The sequence below is a fragment of the Pleurodeles waltl genome, chromosome 2_2 (genome assembly GCF_031143425.1).
Source record: "Pleurodeles waltl isolate 20211129_DDA chromosome 2_2, aPleWal1.hap1.20221129, whole genome shotgun sequence".
Classification (NCBI taxonomy): Eukaryota; Metazoa; Chordata; class Amphibia; order Caudata; family Salamandridae; genus Pleurodeles; species Pleurodeles waltl.
The window spans coordinates 1174443487-1174462418 of NC_090439.1; the positions used below are offsets into that span (position 1 = coordinate 1174443487).

At 50.8% G+C, this 18932-nt stretch overlaps 1 protein-coding gene across 1 annotated transcript in view; it reads right to left on the bottom strand.

Annotated features, from left to right (window-relative positions):
* Positions 1 to 237: 237 nt before the first annotated feature.
* LOC138275070 (C-type lectin domain family 2 member L-like) overlaps positions 238 to 18932 on the bottom strand; it is a 151369-nt gene continuing 132674 nt past the window's right edge. The window contains exon 5 of the mRNA XM_069219068.1: positions 238 to 715. Within this exon, the coding sequence (XP_069075169.1) occupies positions 604 to 715 (112 nt within the window). The 3' untranslated portion in view covers positions 238 to 603. The remainder of the gene's footprint in view (positions 716 to 18932) is intronic.

Here is an 18932-nt window from a genome sequence, read left to right on the forward strand (position 1 = left end):
TGTTTAATGAGCGGAGGGTGGCCCCACTGGGTTTTGTACACATTCATGCAGGAGATGGCTGAGTAAAAGAGGTCTGGAGATGCTTTTAGCCGGGGGGGAGATTAGTCAGGGGGAGTGATAATAAGACTTTCCTTTCACAGGGCGGAGAGCTTCAACACGCTGGAAGAAAAAACAACGTGCATCTGACAATCATTAAAATGCTTATTCGGTTTTCTATTCTCATCAACTAACAATGTTAGTAAGAACAATTCATGGATAAACATGCCTAACCAAGTCTTTCTTGGTATCCAAGGTAAATGCAGAAGAGAAGGCAACCATGGTAAGAGTTTCAAAGGTGTATGAATAACTTTATTTACAGCAGGTTCACCTCTTAGTACTCAGTGACTGCTGTGAACACCACAACACACGCTACAGTCACCATACATTGTGAATGCAGACTTGCTTTGACTGTCTATTATATGTACAAAATGGGAAAGGCAGCTAATAATGAATGGTACTTATGTGAAATCACTCAAATGAGAAAATGAGTGGATCTAGCTCGGACAGCCCGGACCTAGTACAGTGTCACAGATAGATCCTCTGCAGCCTCCTCGGTTCCTGTGTTCACACATAGGGCTCCTTAGTACAAATGTAAGGTCTGGGGAGCCAACATGCAGACAGCCACAGAGCTCGGAGTCCAGTGTACGTGCACTCCCCGAAGTCTCTCATCGAACACCTGGAAAGACAGAGACATTTTCCACAGTTAGACAGTGAGAGAAGTAGGCGGGGATTCAATGCAGCTGGGGTGAGACACAGGGACTTTAATTAAAGTGGATGCAATGGGATCAATGCAGGTCATGCCTTGTACCGTACTCGTAATGTGTAATCATTGTAATCTATTTAGTGACAAGGACTCAGTAGTGAGAATGAATGCGTGTGTATGTGTATAGATTTGCACCACCATCCCCTAACCTGAGCTCACTCATTCTCTACTTTGATTACAAACCTGCACACTAGAAAAACGTATTCACTCACTCACTAGTCTTCATTCTTAATACTGAGTATTTATCACTCCATCGATTAGGAGTAACTCCCAGTCTTTACAGAACATTGCATGAGTGATGTAATATGTGAGGTCATAAGCAGAGAGTGGAGAAGGCACAAGTTATTACCTTGGGGCACGAGTTACAGAAAGTGTTTTAGGTCATGAGGTATTTCTGGTTCAGGGGGTTTCATTTCTCTTTTGAAAGATACGAAGTATGGTTTAGTGTAACTGAGTGTGGAGATAGTTCCACATATCTTGTAAGCTTCCTGAGAAGGGGTGAGAGATTGAGTTTTTCGTGAGCCCAGGTGGTTCTAGAATAAGAGAAAGTACACCTCCTGTGGATCGGTGCCCTCTAGATGGTCTGGGGTTTTCGGCATGCTACTCTGGTATTGACACAATGCACGCATTGTGAATAACAGATGTAACTTTAATGATGCTTCTGGTTTCCATGGGAACCAGCAGAGTGAAATGAACACAGATATCTGTTCGGAGCACCGTGTTCCTGAGATGAGTCTTGCAGCGGAGCTAAGAGCAGCCTTCACTGGGCCAGTATAGAGTGTAATTCTGTAGTGGAGTCTGGAGATGACTAGGGCCTGCTCTGCTCGTTTAAGTTCTGCGACTGGAATTAAAGTTTTAATGTTTTTCGAAATCTGACTTGCAACTGGGAGCTCTTTCATATGTTGTTAATGTGAGTTTGGATTTTCAGATGCTTATCGATGGTGATCCTGAGGAATTTAGAGAAGTCTGTGAGTTTACGTGTGCAGTCTAGTGCATTGGGTGAAGTTAACTGCTCTAGAACTGGAAGTGAGGCCTTCAGTGGGGGCTTGGGGGAGGGGGATGATGATTTCTGATTTCAGAGGCATCAGTTTCTGGTGGTTGGCAGATAGCTGTATTTGAACGTTTGTGAGGATTTGGTGGACGCTTTCAGGTATAGCTGGATGTAAAGATGGTAGGCAATGTTTGCCTGTTTTGGAAGGGATGTTAGTGGTTCCATCTAAAGATTGAAGAAAATCAGTGACATGGTGTAAATTTGGGGTTCTCCTTGGGTAGCAAAGTATTGTTCAGAAAGATACCCACTCATCTTGACTTGTTTTGGATGGGATCCTAAATTGGAGGAGAACCAGAAGAGGACTGATCCATTTGTCCCCATTCTATACCTAGTACTTGGTAGGATTTTGTGAGTGACCACTTCGGGGGCCACTGATAGACTTCTGCATCTTTAGCCTACTAGACCTATCTCGTCGTAATGGCGCCACACGTCATCCATGATATAAAGCATCACAGTTTCAGTGCTTGAGCCATAACTCTAGCCAGAAAGAAGGAAATCTTGAATATTTTGTTCCAAAATGTGTTGGGTGAGTTACAAATTCAAGAATTACTCGGCAGAAGTTGCTCAGTTAGTTTGGCTCATTATAGGGGTTTCTCAGGAGGGCAGCTATATGTCCCATTTTCAGAGAGTCTGGGACATCTCCTTGGGTCTCTGAGGTATAGGTCAGCCGAGCCTGCTGTAATATCCCTGCTCAATGCAGAGAGAACTGGGTCTGGAATGTATGTGCTCGATTTACTATTCGCAAGTGTCTTAATGATCCCACTCTCTTTGACTAATCTGAACTTGGTTAGGCTAAGACATAAGGAACAACACGCTTAAAACACACAGAGTGATGACTGTAGCCAAAGGGTAGCAATTTGCTGGCTGGGTGGCAATATCAAAGGTTTGTGCTCATCTTGAATCTCACTGCAGATGACAACAGATGCGAGCAGATTTGGGCACTGCAAAGACGGTAATCAGTGCCTCGGACTGCTGCAGCCCCTTCATTGCGACCTACTGCAGTAAAAAATAAACAAAAAACGTTCACTAGGAGCAATGAAGGCTCATCTTCAGGACAGAGACCTTTACAAGCTCACAAGAACACAGGGATGGTACTGGGGGGGGCTTTGATGGGGTGTTCCGCCATTGGTCAGTTTGGATAAGGGTACATCAACAGAAGGTCGGACAAAGCCAAAACTGGAGAAGTGCTAAGTAATGATGTGCATAATTCCAATTATTTGTGAGCTTCAGTCCAAAGATTCCAGGGTTCCATGGTCATCTTGTAGACGAGGTTCCCGACAAGAAATAAGGACCCCGACCCTAGAGAACCAATGCAGGCGAAAGGCTGGCAGGAGGATTCCTACCAACGGAGGCGCAGAGTGCAGATCGGCGACATCTTGCCCCATATTTATACTTGTATTTGGTAAGTTTGCGCCAAAAAGTGACACAAATGAGGCGCAAAAAATGTATAAATATGGACCCTAGTATCCTGGTCGTGGGAATGACGCAACCAAAAATAGCACATTAATCACTAAGGGGGTCATTATGAACATGACGGTAAACACCGTTCCCCGTCGCGGCGACGGTGAACAGAATCCCACCATTGGCGGTGAACAGAAACCCGCCATATAAAGATGCAAAAATCAGAATCCGCCAAAAATGTTCCTGCCACCAGTCACCGCCAGGGCCTTGTCGGCAAAAATGCTGCCCATCCCACCCGGCCACCGCCGAGCACACAAATTCCCCGCCCTCCAAATAATGAAGCACAATTCACCGCTGCAGTCAGTGCAAGTCGAACGACCATTGGTGATACAGACTGCCACGGCCAGCAATGGGACCCAACAGTAAGAAATGCACACATTGGCAAGTTTGAAACCCACACACCTGATACACATCAACAACACTATAAAACACTCACAGACACACCCCACAATCCTTTGCATCGCCAACAGGATAACCGAGACTGAGAACTCCACAAGCAGACACTGAACGCCACAACACACGAATCACACACCCAACCACACAACAGCACCTTCACCTAGATCCACACAACACACCACTCACAACACACACCATGTCACCCCGCAAGCACCCAAGCTTCACAGAATGGGAGCTAAGGACTATGGTGGATGAGATACTGAAGGTCGAGCCACAAATATTCGGGGACCAGGTCCAGCACACACCCATCGCCAGGAAGATGGCGTTATGGCAGACCATTGTCAACAAGGTCAACGCAGTGGGAAACCATCCACACATGAGGGACGACATCCGCAAGAGATGGAACGACCTGCGCGGGAAGGTGAGGTCCATGGCATCCCGGCACAACATTGCGGACCAGAAGACTACAATTACCCCATATCCATCACACCTGTAAAGCATGCACCACCCCACCCCTCCAACAGCCACCAGGACCCATACCCCACCCAGGCCACAATCACTACATCCAGTCACCCTGCATGCCCACAAACCCACTATCAGGCTCACATCCATCCCCCTGTGCACAGCCACCTACCCCTGCAAGGAATCACAATGACACTACACCACCCACAATGCACCTCCACATCCCAAACAAAATGAAATGGCAACCTCACAAAGGCACCCTGCATGGCCCAACAGTGAACAACATGCACATAATAGCCCAGTCCTGTGCACCCCATCTGAATTTGCAATTGTAACATACATGTCCATTCCCCCAGCAGGCACCCCACCCATGCCACCCTGAAGGACAGGACAAGGAGTGGCAGTGCCCCCACATGGAGACAGAGGCACCACTCAGGACACTGGAGAGGGAATTCTGGACAGTGAGGAATACCCTGGCCCGTCACACGGTCCTGGACTGTCACCATCCAGCAGCCCCACCCAGGACACCACTGACACCCCTACCACCCAGCCACCAACATCAGCCCTGGGCAACCAGCCCCACACCTATGTATTCAGTCCACAAGCTGGTGGAACACAAGGACAGAGGCCACAGTTACCACCTACCAACAGGCAGGAATACAATGGCTCCATTACAAGTGGTACCGCCAGACCTTTGCAGGGGACACAGGCACAGGGGGTAGGCCCAGTGGGAGGGCATCAGTGGCCCGGGGGAGGCCAAAGGATGGATTCCGCAGCCCAGGAGGTAATCTCTGAGGTCCTGAGAGCATACCACCATACCCAGGAAAGGATGGGCCAGATTGTGGCCACCCTGGAGCAGAGTCAACTGCTGCAGATAGCAGAGCACCAAGAGACCATGGAGCAGTGGAAACTGCTCAATACCACCATGGCCACCATAGCAGGTGCGCTGCTGCACCGCGTCCCAACCCAGCCTGAGACCCCGACAGACTAGGAAGCCCCTACCACAGACCAAGGTCCAGACCAGTCAGCAACATCAGCAGCAGCAACTAGACCGGTGCCACCATCTGAGGACACACAGAAGACCACCACCTCAACCCGTACAGGCCAAGACCAGGCACCCAAACGGTCCCTCAGGCCCAGATACGGCACTGGAGCCCACTCCAAGAAGTGACTGCAAGAACTGTCCCTCAAGTGTGCCACTGAACCACCATCTGTAAGAGGCTGGCCTGGCTTGTAGTGGGTACCAGAGGTACTTACACCTTGTGCCAGGTCCAGTTATCCCATATTAGTGTAGAAGAGGTGTTTCTAGCAGCTTAGGCTGATAGAAGGTAGCTATGGCAAAGCAGCTTAGGCTGAACTAGGAGACATGTAAAGCTCCTACTATACCACTGGTGTCATATGCACAATATCATAAGAAAACACAATACACAGAAGTACTAAAAATAAAGGTACTTTATTTTTATGACAATATGCCAAACGTATCTCAGTGAGTACCCTCAGTATGAGGATAAGATATATACACAAGATATATGTACACAAACTAAAATTATGCAGGTAATAGCAAGAAAAGTAATGCAAGCAATGTAAAGTTACAGTAGATTGCAATAGGCGCACATAGGTATAGGGGCAACAAAAACCATATACTCCAAGAGTGGAATGCGAACCACGAATGGACCCCAAACCTATGTGAGCTTGTAGAGGGTCACTGGGACTGTAACAAAACAGTGAGGGTTAGAAAAATAGCCCACCCCAAGACCCTGAAAGGTAGGTGTAAAGTCCACCTACTACCCCCAGAGAGCACAGAAGTCGTGATAGGGGAATTCTGCAAGGAAGAACAAACACCAGCAATGCAACAATAGTGGATTTCCGGACTTGAGTACCTGTAAGACAAGGGGGCCAAGTCCAATAGCCGCGACAGTCGAGAGTGGGCAGGAGCCCAGGAAATGCCAGCTGAGGGTGCAAGGAAGCTGGCACCTGTTGGAAGAAGCTTGGAGTTCTGCAAGAAAGAAGAGGACTAGGAGCTTCTCCTTTGGAAGACGGATGTCCCACGTCGCGATAAAGCTTGCAGAGGTATTCCCACGCAGAAAGACCGCAAACAAGCCTTGCTAGCTGCAAGGGTTGCGGTTAGGGTTTTTGGATGCTGCTGTGGCCCAGGAGGGACCAGGATGTCGCCACTTGGATGAGGAGACAGAGAGGGAGCCCAGCAAGTCAGGGAGCCCTCACAGAAGCAGACAGCACCCGTAGAAGTACCTGAACAGGCACTTGGAAGAAGAGTGAACCGAAGTCCATGCAAAGTCACAAAAGAGAGTCCCACGACGCTGGAGGACAACTCAGAAGGTTGTGCACTGCAGGTTTGAGTGTCAGGGACCCAGGCTTGTCTGTGCACGAAGGAAATCCTAGAAGAGTGCACAGGAGCCAGAGCAGCTGCAAATCACGCGGTACCCAGCAATGTAGTCTAGCGTGGGGAGTCAAGGACTTACCTCCATCAAACTTGGACTGAAGAGTCACTGGACTGTAGGAGTCACTTGGACAGAGTTGCTGAGTTCCAGGGACCACGCTCGTTGTGCTGAGAGGGGACCCAGAGGACCGGTGTTGCAGTCTTTTGTTGCCTGAGGTTGCAGGGGGAAGATTCCGTCGACCCACGGGAGTTTTCTTCAGAGCTCCTGGTGCAGAGAGGAGGCAGGCTACCCCCAGAGCATGCACCACCTGGAAACAGTCGAGAAAGCCGTGCTAGTAGTCGTCTTGCTACTTTGTTGCGATTTTGCAGGCGTCCTGAGCAGTCAGCGGTCGATCCTTTGGCAGAAGGTGAAGAGGGAGATGCAGAGGAACTCTGATGAGCTCTTGCATTCGTTACCTGGTGAGATTCCCAAAGCAGAGACCCTAAATAGCCAGAAAAGGAGGTTTGGCTACCTAGGAAGGAGGATTGGCTACCAAGAGGGATAAGAGCCTATCAGAAGGAGTCTCTGACGTCACCTGCTGGCACTGGCCACTCAGAGCAGTCCAGTGTGCCACAGACACCTCTGTTTCCAAGATGGCAGAAGTCTGGGACACACTGGAGGAGCTCTGAGCACCTCCCCTTTCCTTTGACCAGTTTCACGCCAGAGCAGGGCTGGGGGATCCCTGAACCGGTGTAGACTGGCTTATGCAGAGATGGGCACCATCTGTGCCCATCAAAGCATTTCCAGAGGCTGGGGGAGGCTACTCCTCCCCAGCCTTCACACCTATTTCCAAAGGGAGATGGTGTTACACCCTCTCTCAGAGGAAATCCTTTGTTCTGCCTTCCTGGGCCAGGGCTGCCTGGACCCCAGGAGGGCAGCAACCTGTCTGAGGGGTTGGCAACAGCAGCAGCTGCAGTGGAGACCCCGGAAAGGCAGTTTGGCAGTACCCGGGTTCTGTGCTAGAGACCCGGGGGATCATGGAATTTTCCCCCCAATGCCAGAATGGCATTGGGGTGACAATTCCATGATCTTAGACATGTTACAAGGCCATGTTCGGAGTCACCATTGTGACACTGTACATAGGTAGTGATCTATGTACAGTGTACGCGTGTAATGGTGTCCCCGCACTCACAAAGTCCGGGGAATGTGCCCTGAACAATGTGGGGGCACCTTGGCTAGTACCAGGGTGCCCACACACTAAGTAACGTTGCACCCAACCTTCACAGGTTGGACAAATAGGTAACTTATAAGTTACTTAAGTGCAGTGGTAAATGGCTGTGAAATAACATGGATGTTATTTCACTCAGGCTGCACTGGCAGGCCTGTGTTAGAATTGTCAGAGTTCCCTATGGGTGGCAAAAGAAATTCTGCAGCCCATTGGGATCTCCTGGAACCCCAATACCCTTGTTACCTCAGTACCATATACTAGGGAATTATATGGGTGTACCAGTATGCCAATGTGAATTGGTAAAATTAGTCACTAGCCTGTTAGTGACAAATTTGGAAAGCAGAGAGAGCATAACCATTGAGGTTCTAGTTAGCAGAGCCTCAGTGAGACAGTTAGTCATCACACAGGGAACACATACAGGGCACATACGTATGAGCACTGGGGCCCTGCCTGGCAGGGTCCCAGTGACACATAGACTAAAACAACATATATACAGTGAAATATGGGGGTAACATGCCAGGCAAGATGGTACTTTCCTACACCATCCCCACCGTGGAATAGGAGACCCAAAACCTTGTCAAAAACACATGGACATATTACCACTGCCGACAATCGCTGAGACCATGTAGCAAATGTGGACATCCACCAGTAGCCAACTCCCATCACTGTAAGTAGCACCATGGCATCCCTGACACCAAATAAAACACATGTACACAAATGCCAATGTCCCCTGTCAGTATGTTCAATCAAATCAAAATGTGCATGCAATTGTGATTGAAATCATTTACTCATACCTTTATAGCAGGAATGGCAACCCACGCATAACATGTGGTGGTGTCAACAGAAATGACTAACAAGATGTTCTCCATGTCACATGTCACCAGCAAACCTTGTCACAGGTAGACCTAACACCCCCATAGAGGATGAGGCATACCCACAGTATGAAACACAGACAACAACAGCATCAAATAGTACCTCATAGTCACTGGAAGTATAGTTGGAGCAGTTGGTTCCTGGATTGTACATCTCCCCCTCCTCATCATCACCATCACTCTCATCCTCTCTCAGAGGAAGCTGGTCAGGATATACAGCACCCTCCTCCTCCAAGAGGGGAATAGATTTCCTCACAGCCACGTTGTGCAGCATGCAGCAGGCCACCACTATTCTACACACCTTCTCAGGGCCACAGGCCAGGGATCCCCCAGGGAGATGGAGGCAACGGAATCTAGCCTTCAGGAGACGTAGAGTGCGCTCTATCACCCTCCTAGTACTTCCATGGGCCTCACTGTAATTCCTCTCAGCATCTGTCCTAGGATTGGATTCCTCAGTGGTGGCAGGAGCCAGTGGATGTTGGGGTAGCCAGAATCACCTGCAAAAGTGGGCAAAACAGGACTGTAGCCTCGCTGTCAGATATGTGCCAAAAAAGTATCAGACACACTTACCTATGATCTATCCTCTGTCCCCTTGTAGTTGTTCGATCATGTCTGGAACACTGGTGTTCCTCAGCACAAAGGAATCATGGACTGATCCAGGGACCATGGCATTCACATGTGAAATGTACTCGTCTGCAGTACACACCAATTGAATGTTCATGAAGTGAAAGTTCTTCCTGTTTTTGTACACCTGTCCACTTACTCTTGGGGGGTGAGAGCTATGTGGGTGCCATCAATGGCACCTATCACATGGGGAATGTTGGCAAAGGCATTAAAGTCTGACTTGATGGCAGGGAGTTCAGCACTTTGGGGAAACCTCACATAGGACTGCAGGTGTTGTACAAATGCATTCAGGAATCTTGACAGTATGAGGCTAAACACTGGCTGTGAAAAACCTGCACCCATGCCCACAGTCAGCTGAAATGAGCCCGTGGCCAGGAGATGGAGTGCAGAGAGCACTTGCACTTCAGTAGGGATGGCATGCTGATTCCGATTAGCGGGTCTCAGTGCTGGATCCAGTAATGCACAGAGTTTATGAATGGTAGCACGAGTGAGCCTGTAATTGATAATGATGTGACGCTCCACCATGGTCTCCAAATCAACAAGTGGTCTGTACACCAATGGGGCCCTCCCTCGCCACATGGGTCTGTACCCAGGAGGAGTGGAGAACACACGTGAGGAACATACATTCATCTGCTAAACATGTCGAATATTCAGCACTGCTGGCATTCAAGTCGATGACACATATGCATAGTAGGATGTGAAACTGGTGTGACATGTCCTCAATGATACATCTGGACTGGTGTGGTGAATAAATGTATTTGTGTTCATGCGTTTGGGGACTGGGGTCCTTAGGGCCTTCATGGGGCCAATGAGAATTTAATAACTGCGTAGTAATGTGCAAAATGTCTACCCCCTGTAATCCAGATATGTAGCAGTGGAAGTGAAGTCATACCGCTAGCGGTTGTCGTAATTCCATAAGGCTGTGTTCACCGCCGTGCAACCATTCATTGGTTAACATGGATGTCAATGGGGAATATGGGCCTATCATGATAGCCGCCGGTGGTGACGGTGCACACCAGCACGGAGGTTACGCCATCTCGTCACCCCAACTTCACTTGACTCCCAGATTGCGTGCATGCAGGTACTCCACTGAGTGTGCTGCTGTGTGCTCACTGGTTCTGGATATGGCGCACGTGACAGGGGAAAGGGCCCCGCCTTCACCAAGGAGGAACTGGACAAGCTGGTGGACGGGGTCCTACCCCTGTACGGCAAGCTCTTTGGTTGACCAGAGGTACAGGTGAATAGGCGGATTGGGGTGCATGGATGAGTGTGATGGTGGGTGTGATGGTGGTGGATGGCTGTTGACGTGTGCAAGATTTGTAACTGTACAGCCGTGGAATGCATGACAAGCTGCGAGTGTGAGGTGCTGTTACGCTGTTGTAAGTGTCCGTCCCTTAGGGGGCGTATAGCCAGCTGTATCAAATGGGCATTGTCTGACCTCTGTGTTACTTTTACTGTGTGTCCCCTACATGTCAGTGCCCATCAGGGGAGGGAACTCTGGCAGGCCATCGCCAGGGAGGTGCGGACCCTGGGGGTCTACAACCGGTGGAGCACCCACTGCAGGAAGCGGTGGGAGGACCTGCGGCGCTGGGCCAAGAAAACCTGCGCGGCCCAGCTGGGGAAGTCCTCCCAACGAGGAAGGGGTGCCAGTCAGGCACTGACTCCTCTAATGCGCTGCAATCTGCCGGTGGCGTATCCGGACTTGGATGGGAGCTTGAAGACTGCACACCAGACACAAGGGGGTGAGTACATAGACCATCATATGCCTCCTTGATGGATGTGTGAGGGTGCTGTAGTATGTATGCTGTCTAGTGGCAGGGACTCTGACTGATGTCATTTCACATAAAGGCCCCCACAGGCAGTTCAATTATAAGGGACAGGTCTGCAGTTCTTAAGGTCCTTCTGTGATGTTGGAAATAGCTGTAGAGCATAGTTGTAGCCACTAGTCAGGGGCAAAGCCATGTGTATAGCTGTAGGTGCTGCATGGTGGTATATTTGCAGGGTGGGAGTATGTGTGAACCAGTTATGTACCTCCAATCAGCTATTTACAAGTGTCCCTCCTGTTTTGTTCCCCCATATCTGTTCTCTTGTGTTGTCTATGTACATCAGCATCATCTGGCAAGAGAGCAGTGGCACCGGTGAGTGGGGATGCAGCGGCCCACGGTTCCACGGAGGCAGAGTCGAGCAATGCCAAGGGGACCAGTGGGTTGGAGGGCGAGGGGAGTGCCACAGGGGAGGCAACTACCACTGGTGGTAGTGATTCTGATACCTCCGATGGGAGCTCCCCGTACGGTAGCAGATACTAGAGGGTACACCCATTCAATGTCATCTTCAGCCACCCCATACCATCACAGCCCTCCCAGTTGCTTCCTACCCAGTTGCCAGTGCCCGCTCACCCAGAAGGGTGGGCGTCTCCTTCGCCCCAGGCACCTCATCCCCTGCCCCAGTCAGTCCTGCTGCCGTCACAGAGGAGGGTATTGACCTCCTGAGGACCATCTCTATAGGGCAGACAACCACCGTCAATGCCATCCAGGGGCTAATAGCCCAGGTGCAGCAGACAAAGGCATACCTGGATGGCATTCACAGTGCCCTGTCTGGCCTACAGAGATCTTTTCAGGCTCTGGCCCCTCTTTGATGGCAGCCACTGTCCCTGGTCGTTCCGTCCCCCCTCCAACCACCTCTACCTCTTCCAGCACCCCACTCCGTTCACCCGTCCCAAGCACACATTCTGACAGTCATGCGCACACCTCAACACACAATAAGCACACTGAAAAACACAAGCACCACACTTCCCACCACAGGCATACACACAGCCAACATACAAAGGCACACACAACAACATTCACTTCCCTCAGTGTGTCCACCTCTTCCACCTCCCTGTCTGTCACCTCTACATGCACACTCACAGGCACTGCACCCTCATTCACTGTTTCTGACCCCATTCTTGCAGTCACCACAACACCAGACATCCAGTCATGCACCCCAGACACCACACCTGCACTCACCACAACTACTTTGAGTAACACTTGCAGCACACTCACCAAACTTGCAGACACCCAGACAACATCCATTTACACTGGCAGCCTGTCTTGTCCCACTGTTTCCACTCCCCCTCCTCCCAAGACACTCAAACGCTCCCAGACACCCACCCAACACAAATACTACACACCTCAGCATACTGTACAGTCACCTGATTCCACGTTAAGCACACCTACACCTGTTACGGCCACTCCCTTTACCTCCACTGCCCCACCTTCCTCCAGGTCCACCCCGACTGCCCCTAAGAAACTTTTCCTATCCCATGTTGACCTGTTCAAACCCACTAGCCCACCCAGTCTCATCCCTAAATGTGCCCACCTCCTTGCCCTGTACACTCATCCCACGTCATAGCCCGCCCCTGTCCACCCTTCCCATTCCCATGCTATTCCCCCTGTGAGCAGGAGACCCCGTGCTGGCCCAGGTACATCTGCCGCCCCCCAGTCCAAGGCCGCTCCACCATCTTCCAAGTCAAAACCCAAGCCCCCTCCACCTCCCAAACGTAAACCCAAGCCCCCCCTCCCAGACGTAAGTCCTCACCCCCAGCACCCCCTTCCCCCTGAGGTGCCTGGATGCCCCATTGATGCCCCTTTATGGTGGAGTACCATCTGTACTTGTGGGAGTCAAGTTGGGGCCATTTGGGCCCATCCGCCTTTTGACTATGGACTAACCATTGGCCTTCTGTTGGACTTCTGTTGCTCCTCGAGCTTTATTAAAGTTTGTGTAGCCAGTGTTGGTGTTGGCACTCTCTGAATACGTGGGTCCTCGTTTCACTGTGGGGGGGTGTGGTACACATGTGCATACTTTGGGCAGGTTGTCTTGGCCTTGTGTCAGGTAAGTATCTCTTATTCAGGTGTTTATGGCTTGTGCGGTTGTGAGGGGTTGTGGGTGCGTTGCGGGGTGGGGGGTATGTAACTGTGCCCTTTCTTCCCTTGTTTAGTAGGTTGCGGTACTTACCATTGTCACCTTCGTTGGTGGTCTCGGTCGTGGAGGTGTATGGCAAGGAGCAGCACTGGCATGATTGCAACTCTCTCTCCATGTCTGCTTCGGCGGTTGTGTGAGCCTCCAGTGAGTGTTTCCTTTTATTTGGTTCATTTCCGCTTGGCTTTGCGTGGCAGTGGTTTGTGCCCCGGAACTGACAGCGGTCCAGTGCTTCATCTTTTGATGGGTGGGCAGGGCCTTTCCGTCGGCCTGTGGGCGGCCACTTCTGTCGTTGTCGGTACTCCTCTGATGGGAGTGAGTGGTTTTCAGGCTACCTGTTTTTCATGTGCTTCATTATTTGGCGGGCCAGACCGTCTGACTGTTGGAGGTAGTTACCGCCACCGCCGGTGGTGCGGGTCTTCGCCGTGTTCATAATGAGGGCCTAATTCTAGGAACAAAAATGTGCTGCTCATTTGATACCCCTCTACAAGCAGATGTTTGCTCAGGGTTCAGAATTCTGAGTAGAGTGATTGCAGTCACCACTGCTGTTTTCCCCTGACAGTTGTCGTCAGTGTAGGAGGCTGGACTGGCTTGTAGTGAGTACCAAGGGGTACTTACACCTTGCACCAGGCCCATGTATCCCTTATTAGTGTATAGGATGTCTAGCAGCTTAGGCTGATAGATAATGGTAGCTTAGCAGAGCAGCTTAGGCTGAACTAGGAGACGAGTGAAGCTCCTACAGTACCACTAGTGTCACTTGCACAATATCATAAGAAAACACAATACACAGATATACTAAAAATAAAGGTACGTTATTTTTATGACAATATGCCAAAGTATCTCAGTGAGTGCCCTCAGTATCAGGATAGCAAATATACACAAGATATATGTACACAATACCAAAAATATGCAGTATAGTCTTAGAAAACTGTGCAAACAATGTATAGTTACAATAGGATGCAATGGGGACACATAGGGATAGGGGCAACACAAACCATATACTCCAAAAGTGGAATGCGAACCACGAATGGACCCCAAACCTATGTGACCTTGTAGAGGGTCGCTGGGACTGTAAGAAAACAGTGAGGGTTAGAAAAATAGCCCACCCCAAGACCCTGAAAAGTGAGTGCAAAGTGCACTAAAGTTCCCCAAAGAGCACAAAAGTCGTGATAGGGGAATTCTGCAGGAAAGACACAAACCAGCAATACAACAACGATGGATTTCCAGACGAGAGTACCTGTGGAACAAGGGGACCAAGTCCAAGAGTCACGATCAAGTCGAGAGTGGGCAGATGCCCAGGAAATGCCAGCTGTGGGTGCAAAGAAGATGCTACTGGACAGTAGAAGCTGAGGATTCTGCAGGAACGGCAAGGGTTAGAAACTTCCCCTTTGGAGGATGGGTGCCGCACGCCGTGGGGAGTTGTGTAGAAGTGTTTTCCTGAAGAAAGACCGCCAACAAGCCTTGCTAGCTGCAAATCTTGCAGTTAGGGTTTTTGGATGCTGCTGTGGCCCAGGAGGGAACCAGGATGTCGCCAATTGCGTCAGGGGACAGAGGGGGTGTCCAGCAGGATAAGGAGCCCTCTCAAAAGCAGGCAGCACCCGCAGAAGTGCCAGAACAGGCACTACGAAGAGGAGTGAAACGGTGCTCACCCGAAGTTGCACAAAGGAGTCCCACGCCGCCGGAAGACAACTTAGGAGGTCGTGCAATGCAGGTTAGAGTGCCGTGGACCCAGGCTTGGCTGAGCACAAAGGATTTCCGCCGGAAGTGCACAGAGGCCGGAGTAGCTGCAAAAGATGTGGTTCCCAGCAATGCAGTCTGGCATGGGGAGGCAAGGACTTACCTCCACCAAACTTGGACTGAAGAGTCACTGGACAGAGTTGCTGGATTCAAGGGACCTCGCTTGTCATGCTGAGAGGAGACCCAGGGGACCGGTAATGCATTTCTTTGGTGCCTGCGGTAGCAGGGGGAAGATTCCGTCGACCCACGGGAGATTTCTTCGGAGCTTCTAGTGCAGAGAGGAGGCAGACTACCCCCACAGCATGCACCACCAGGAAAACAGTCGAGAAGGCGGCAGGATCAGCGTTTCAAGGTCGCAGTAGTCGTCTTTGCTACTTTGTTGCAGTTTTGCAGGCTTCCAGCGCAGTCAGCAGTCGATTCCGTGGCAGAAGGTGAAGAGAGAGATGCAGAGGAACTCTGATGAGCTCTTGAATTCGTTATCTAAGGAATTCCCCAAAGCAGAGACCCTAAATAGCCAGAAAAGAGAGTTTGGCTACTTAGGAGAGAGGATAGGCTAGCAACACCTGAAGGAGCCTATCAGAAGGAGTCTCTGACGTCACCTGCTGGCCCTGGCCACTCAGAGCAGTCCAGTGTGCCAGCAGCACCTCTGTTTCCAAGATGGCAGAGGTCTGGAGCACACTGGAGGAGCTCTGGGCACCTCCCAGGGGAGGTGCAGGTCAGGGGAGTGGTCACTCCCCTTTCCTTTGTCCAGTTTCGCGCCAGAGCAGGGCTGAGGGGTCCCTGAACCGGTGTAGACTGGTTTATGCAGAAATGGGCACCATCTGTGCCCATGAAAGCATTTCCAGAGGCTGGGGGAGGCTACTCCTCCCCTGCCTTAACACCTTTTTCCAAAGGGAGAGGGTGTAACACCCTCTCTCTGAGGAAGTCCTTTGTTCTGCCTTCCTGGGCCAAGCCTGGCTGGACCACTGGAGGGCAGAAACCTGTCTGAGGGGTTGGCAGCAGCAGCAGCTGCAGTGAAACCCCTTAAAAGGCAGTTTGGCAGTACCTGGGTCTGTGCTACAGACCCGTGGGATCATGGGATTGTGCCACCAATGCCAGGATGGCATAGAGGGGGCAATTCCATGATCTTAGACATGTTACATGGCCATATTCGGAGTTACCATTGTTAATCTACACATAGGTAGTGACCTATGTGTAGTGCTCGCGTGTAATGGTGTCCCCGCACTCACAAAGTCCGGGGAATTTGCCCTGAACAATGTGGGGGCACCTTGGCTAGTGCCAGGGTGCCCACACACTAAGTAACTTTGCACCTAACCTTTACCAGGTAAAGGTTAGACATATAGGTGACTTATAAGTTACTTAAGTACAGTGGTAAATGGCTGTGAAATAACGTGGACGTTATTTCACTCAGGCTGCAGTGGCAGGCCTGTGTAAGAATTGTCAGAGCTCCCTATGGGTGGCAAAAGAAATGCTGCAGCCCATAGGGATCTCCTGGAACCCCAATACCCTGGGTACCTCAGTACCATATACTAGGGAATTATAAGGGTGTTCCAGTATGCCAATGTGAATTGGTGAAATTGGTCACTAGCCTGTTAGTGACAATTTGGAAAGAAATGAGAGAGCATAACCACTGAGGTTCTGGTTAGCAGAGCCTCAGTGAGACAGTTAGTCATAACATAGGTAACACATGCGGGGCACACTTATGAGCACTGGGGCCCTGGCTGGCAGGGTCCCAGTGACACATACAACTAAAACAACATATATACAGTGAAAAATGGGGGTAACATGCCAGGCAAGATGGTACTTTCCTACAGTCAGTTCAAACCTGCCAAAATCAACATGTGAATATGGCTATAAAAAGAGAAAAACATGCAGAATTTAGGGGGTCATTCTGACCCTGGCGGTCATGGACTGCCAGGGCCAACGACCGCGGAAGCACCGCCAACAGGCTGGCGGTGCTTCAGGGGCAATTCTGACCGCGGCGGTAAAGCCGCGGTCAGAAAAGGGAAACCAGCGGTTTCCCGCTGGTTTTCCCCGGCCCCAGGGAATCCTCCACGGCGGCGCTGCAAGCAGCGCCGCCATGGGGATTCCGACCCCCTTCCCGCCACCCTGTACCTGGCGGTTTTTACCGCCAGGAACAGAATGGCTGGAACGGGTGTCGTGGGGCCCCTGGGGGCCCCTGCAGTGCCCATGCCATTGGCATGGGCACTGCAGGGGCCCCCTAACAGGGCCCCATTATGATTTTCAGTGTCTGCACAGCAGACACTGAAAATCGCGACGGGTGCCACTGCACCCGTCACACCATCCCAACTCCACCGGCTCCATTCGGAGCCGGCTTCATTGTTGAGGGTGGTTTCCCGCTGGCCGGCGGGCGGCCTTTTGGCGGTCGCCCGCCGGCCCAGCGGGAAAGCCAGAATGACCGCCTTCATACGGCGGTAACAGCATGGCGGTCAGCGACCGCCGTCCGCCGTGGTCAGAATGACTGCCTTAGTGTGTTAAAGTGCAATTCTGCATGTTAGGCCTCATTTTGAAGCTAAGAACTCAGAATGGGAGTTATTTGCTACATCCTGTAAATACATCAACCCTCTGTAAGTACATCATCTTGGGAGTGGTATTTACCACATGGATGCATTGCGCCACTTTGTAAATGTGGCGTGAGGATTTTGGCCTCATTGGGCCACATGAGCGCCAAAATAAATAATGCTAATGTGGCACAAGGTGGCACTAGGGGCTTATAAATATGCCCCACAGTCCTTACTCTTATGGTGCAAGCAATACATCCAGAACCATTAAAGGGGCAATCTGGAGAGGGGGAGAGATGAGGAGGGGAAGATGCATCACTCAGGAAACGATGAAAGGACGGGGATCCCATATCAGTAGCTCCTACTGACATCCCTGGGGGGGCGCGATCAAAGCGTGGTATGCAGGAAAGAGACGGGTAATCTGCAGCACAGGGGAGGGTGTTGCACTCAAATACAGCTCCAAGGGGGACCAGATGACTTTGGAACGTGATCGCACCAGCATCAGTTGCCAATAAGAGGTAAGTTCAGCCTGGCAATGCGCCACATCTTTGAGCCAATCAGCCAGTTGTGGGCATGGGCAGCGACCCCAGTGCATTGCCGTTTAGCAAGCAGAAGTAAGAGGGCACAAAGCGCAGTCGCTAGTTAGGCGAAAATGCTTGGGATTGGGTGCAGCAGAATCACCACTGTTACTCTGAAATGAGAACCTCCAGGGCATCAGCCCATGCCCATCGAGCAACAGTGACACCCACTGGCTCGGTCTCCTGCTTGTCAGAATGTAACCTGGAAATTAGCCTGTGCAGGAAGGGATTCGCGAGGATGGGCTCTAGGAGCTGGAATGCAGGGTTCACAGCAGGAAGTCAACTTCAGAGCGCACAAATAGCCGCCCGCAGCTAGCAGTATGTAACCATGTCCAGCTGTGTGATGTTCTGGCCCTGCAATGCCTCTTGTGATGCAAAGAAAGAGCTGGTGGGATAAGTTTCTCCAATGGTAGTGAGCCGCAGTTTATGAAATATATTATTTGTGCCAGCGTCCAGAGGCAGGCAGGATAGCCTATCAAGGAGATTGAGGGGCATACAGGATGGCCAGGGGAGCTCTTCTCTGCAGTTCATGCCATGCCCGAACCGTGCACCCAACTGTGTTAAATGTTGTCCTTTAATTCCGTGGGGTTTGATATAGTGCCATCCTGAGGGGGCGCAGGGCACCACTGTCATATTCGGTGGCTGTGTGTGCTAGGAATTGTATTGGGTATAGCTAGCAAAACACGAACTGCACCTGCACACTATAGTAATAGAGGTCCATGTCTATCACCCCCAGTCCACCCTGTTCAAAAGGAAGAGTGAGAACCTCCCAAGCAATCCTGGGTTTTTCCACAGCCCACAATTGCACGACCAGGTGTGATCGAAGTTGTCTCTAAAAGTGCAGCAGGAGTGGCAGTGGGAGTT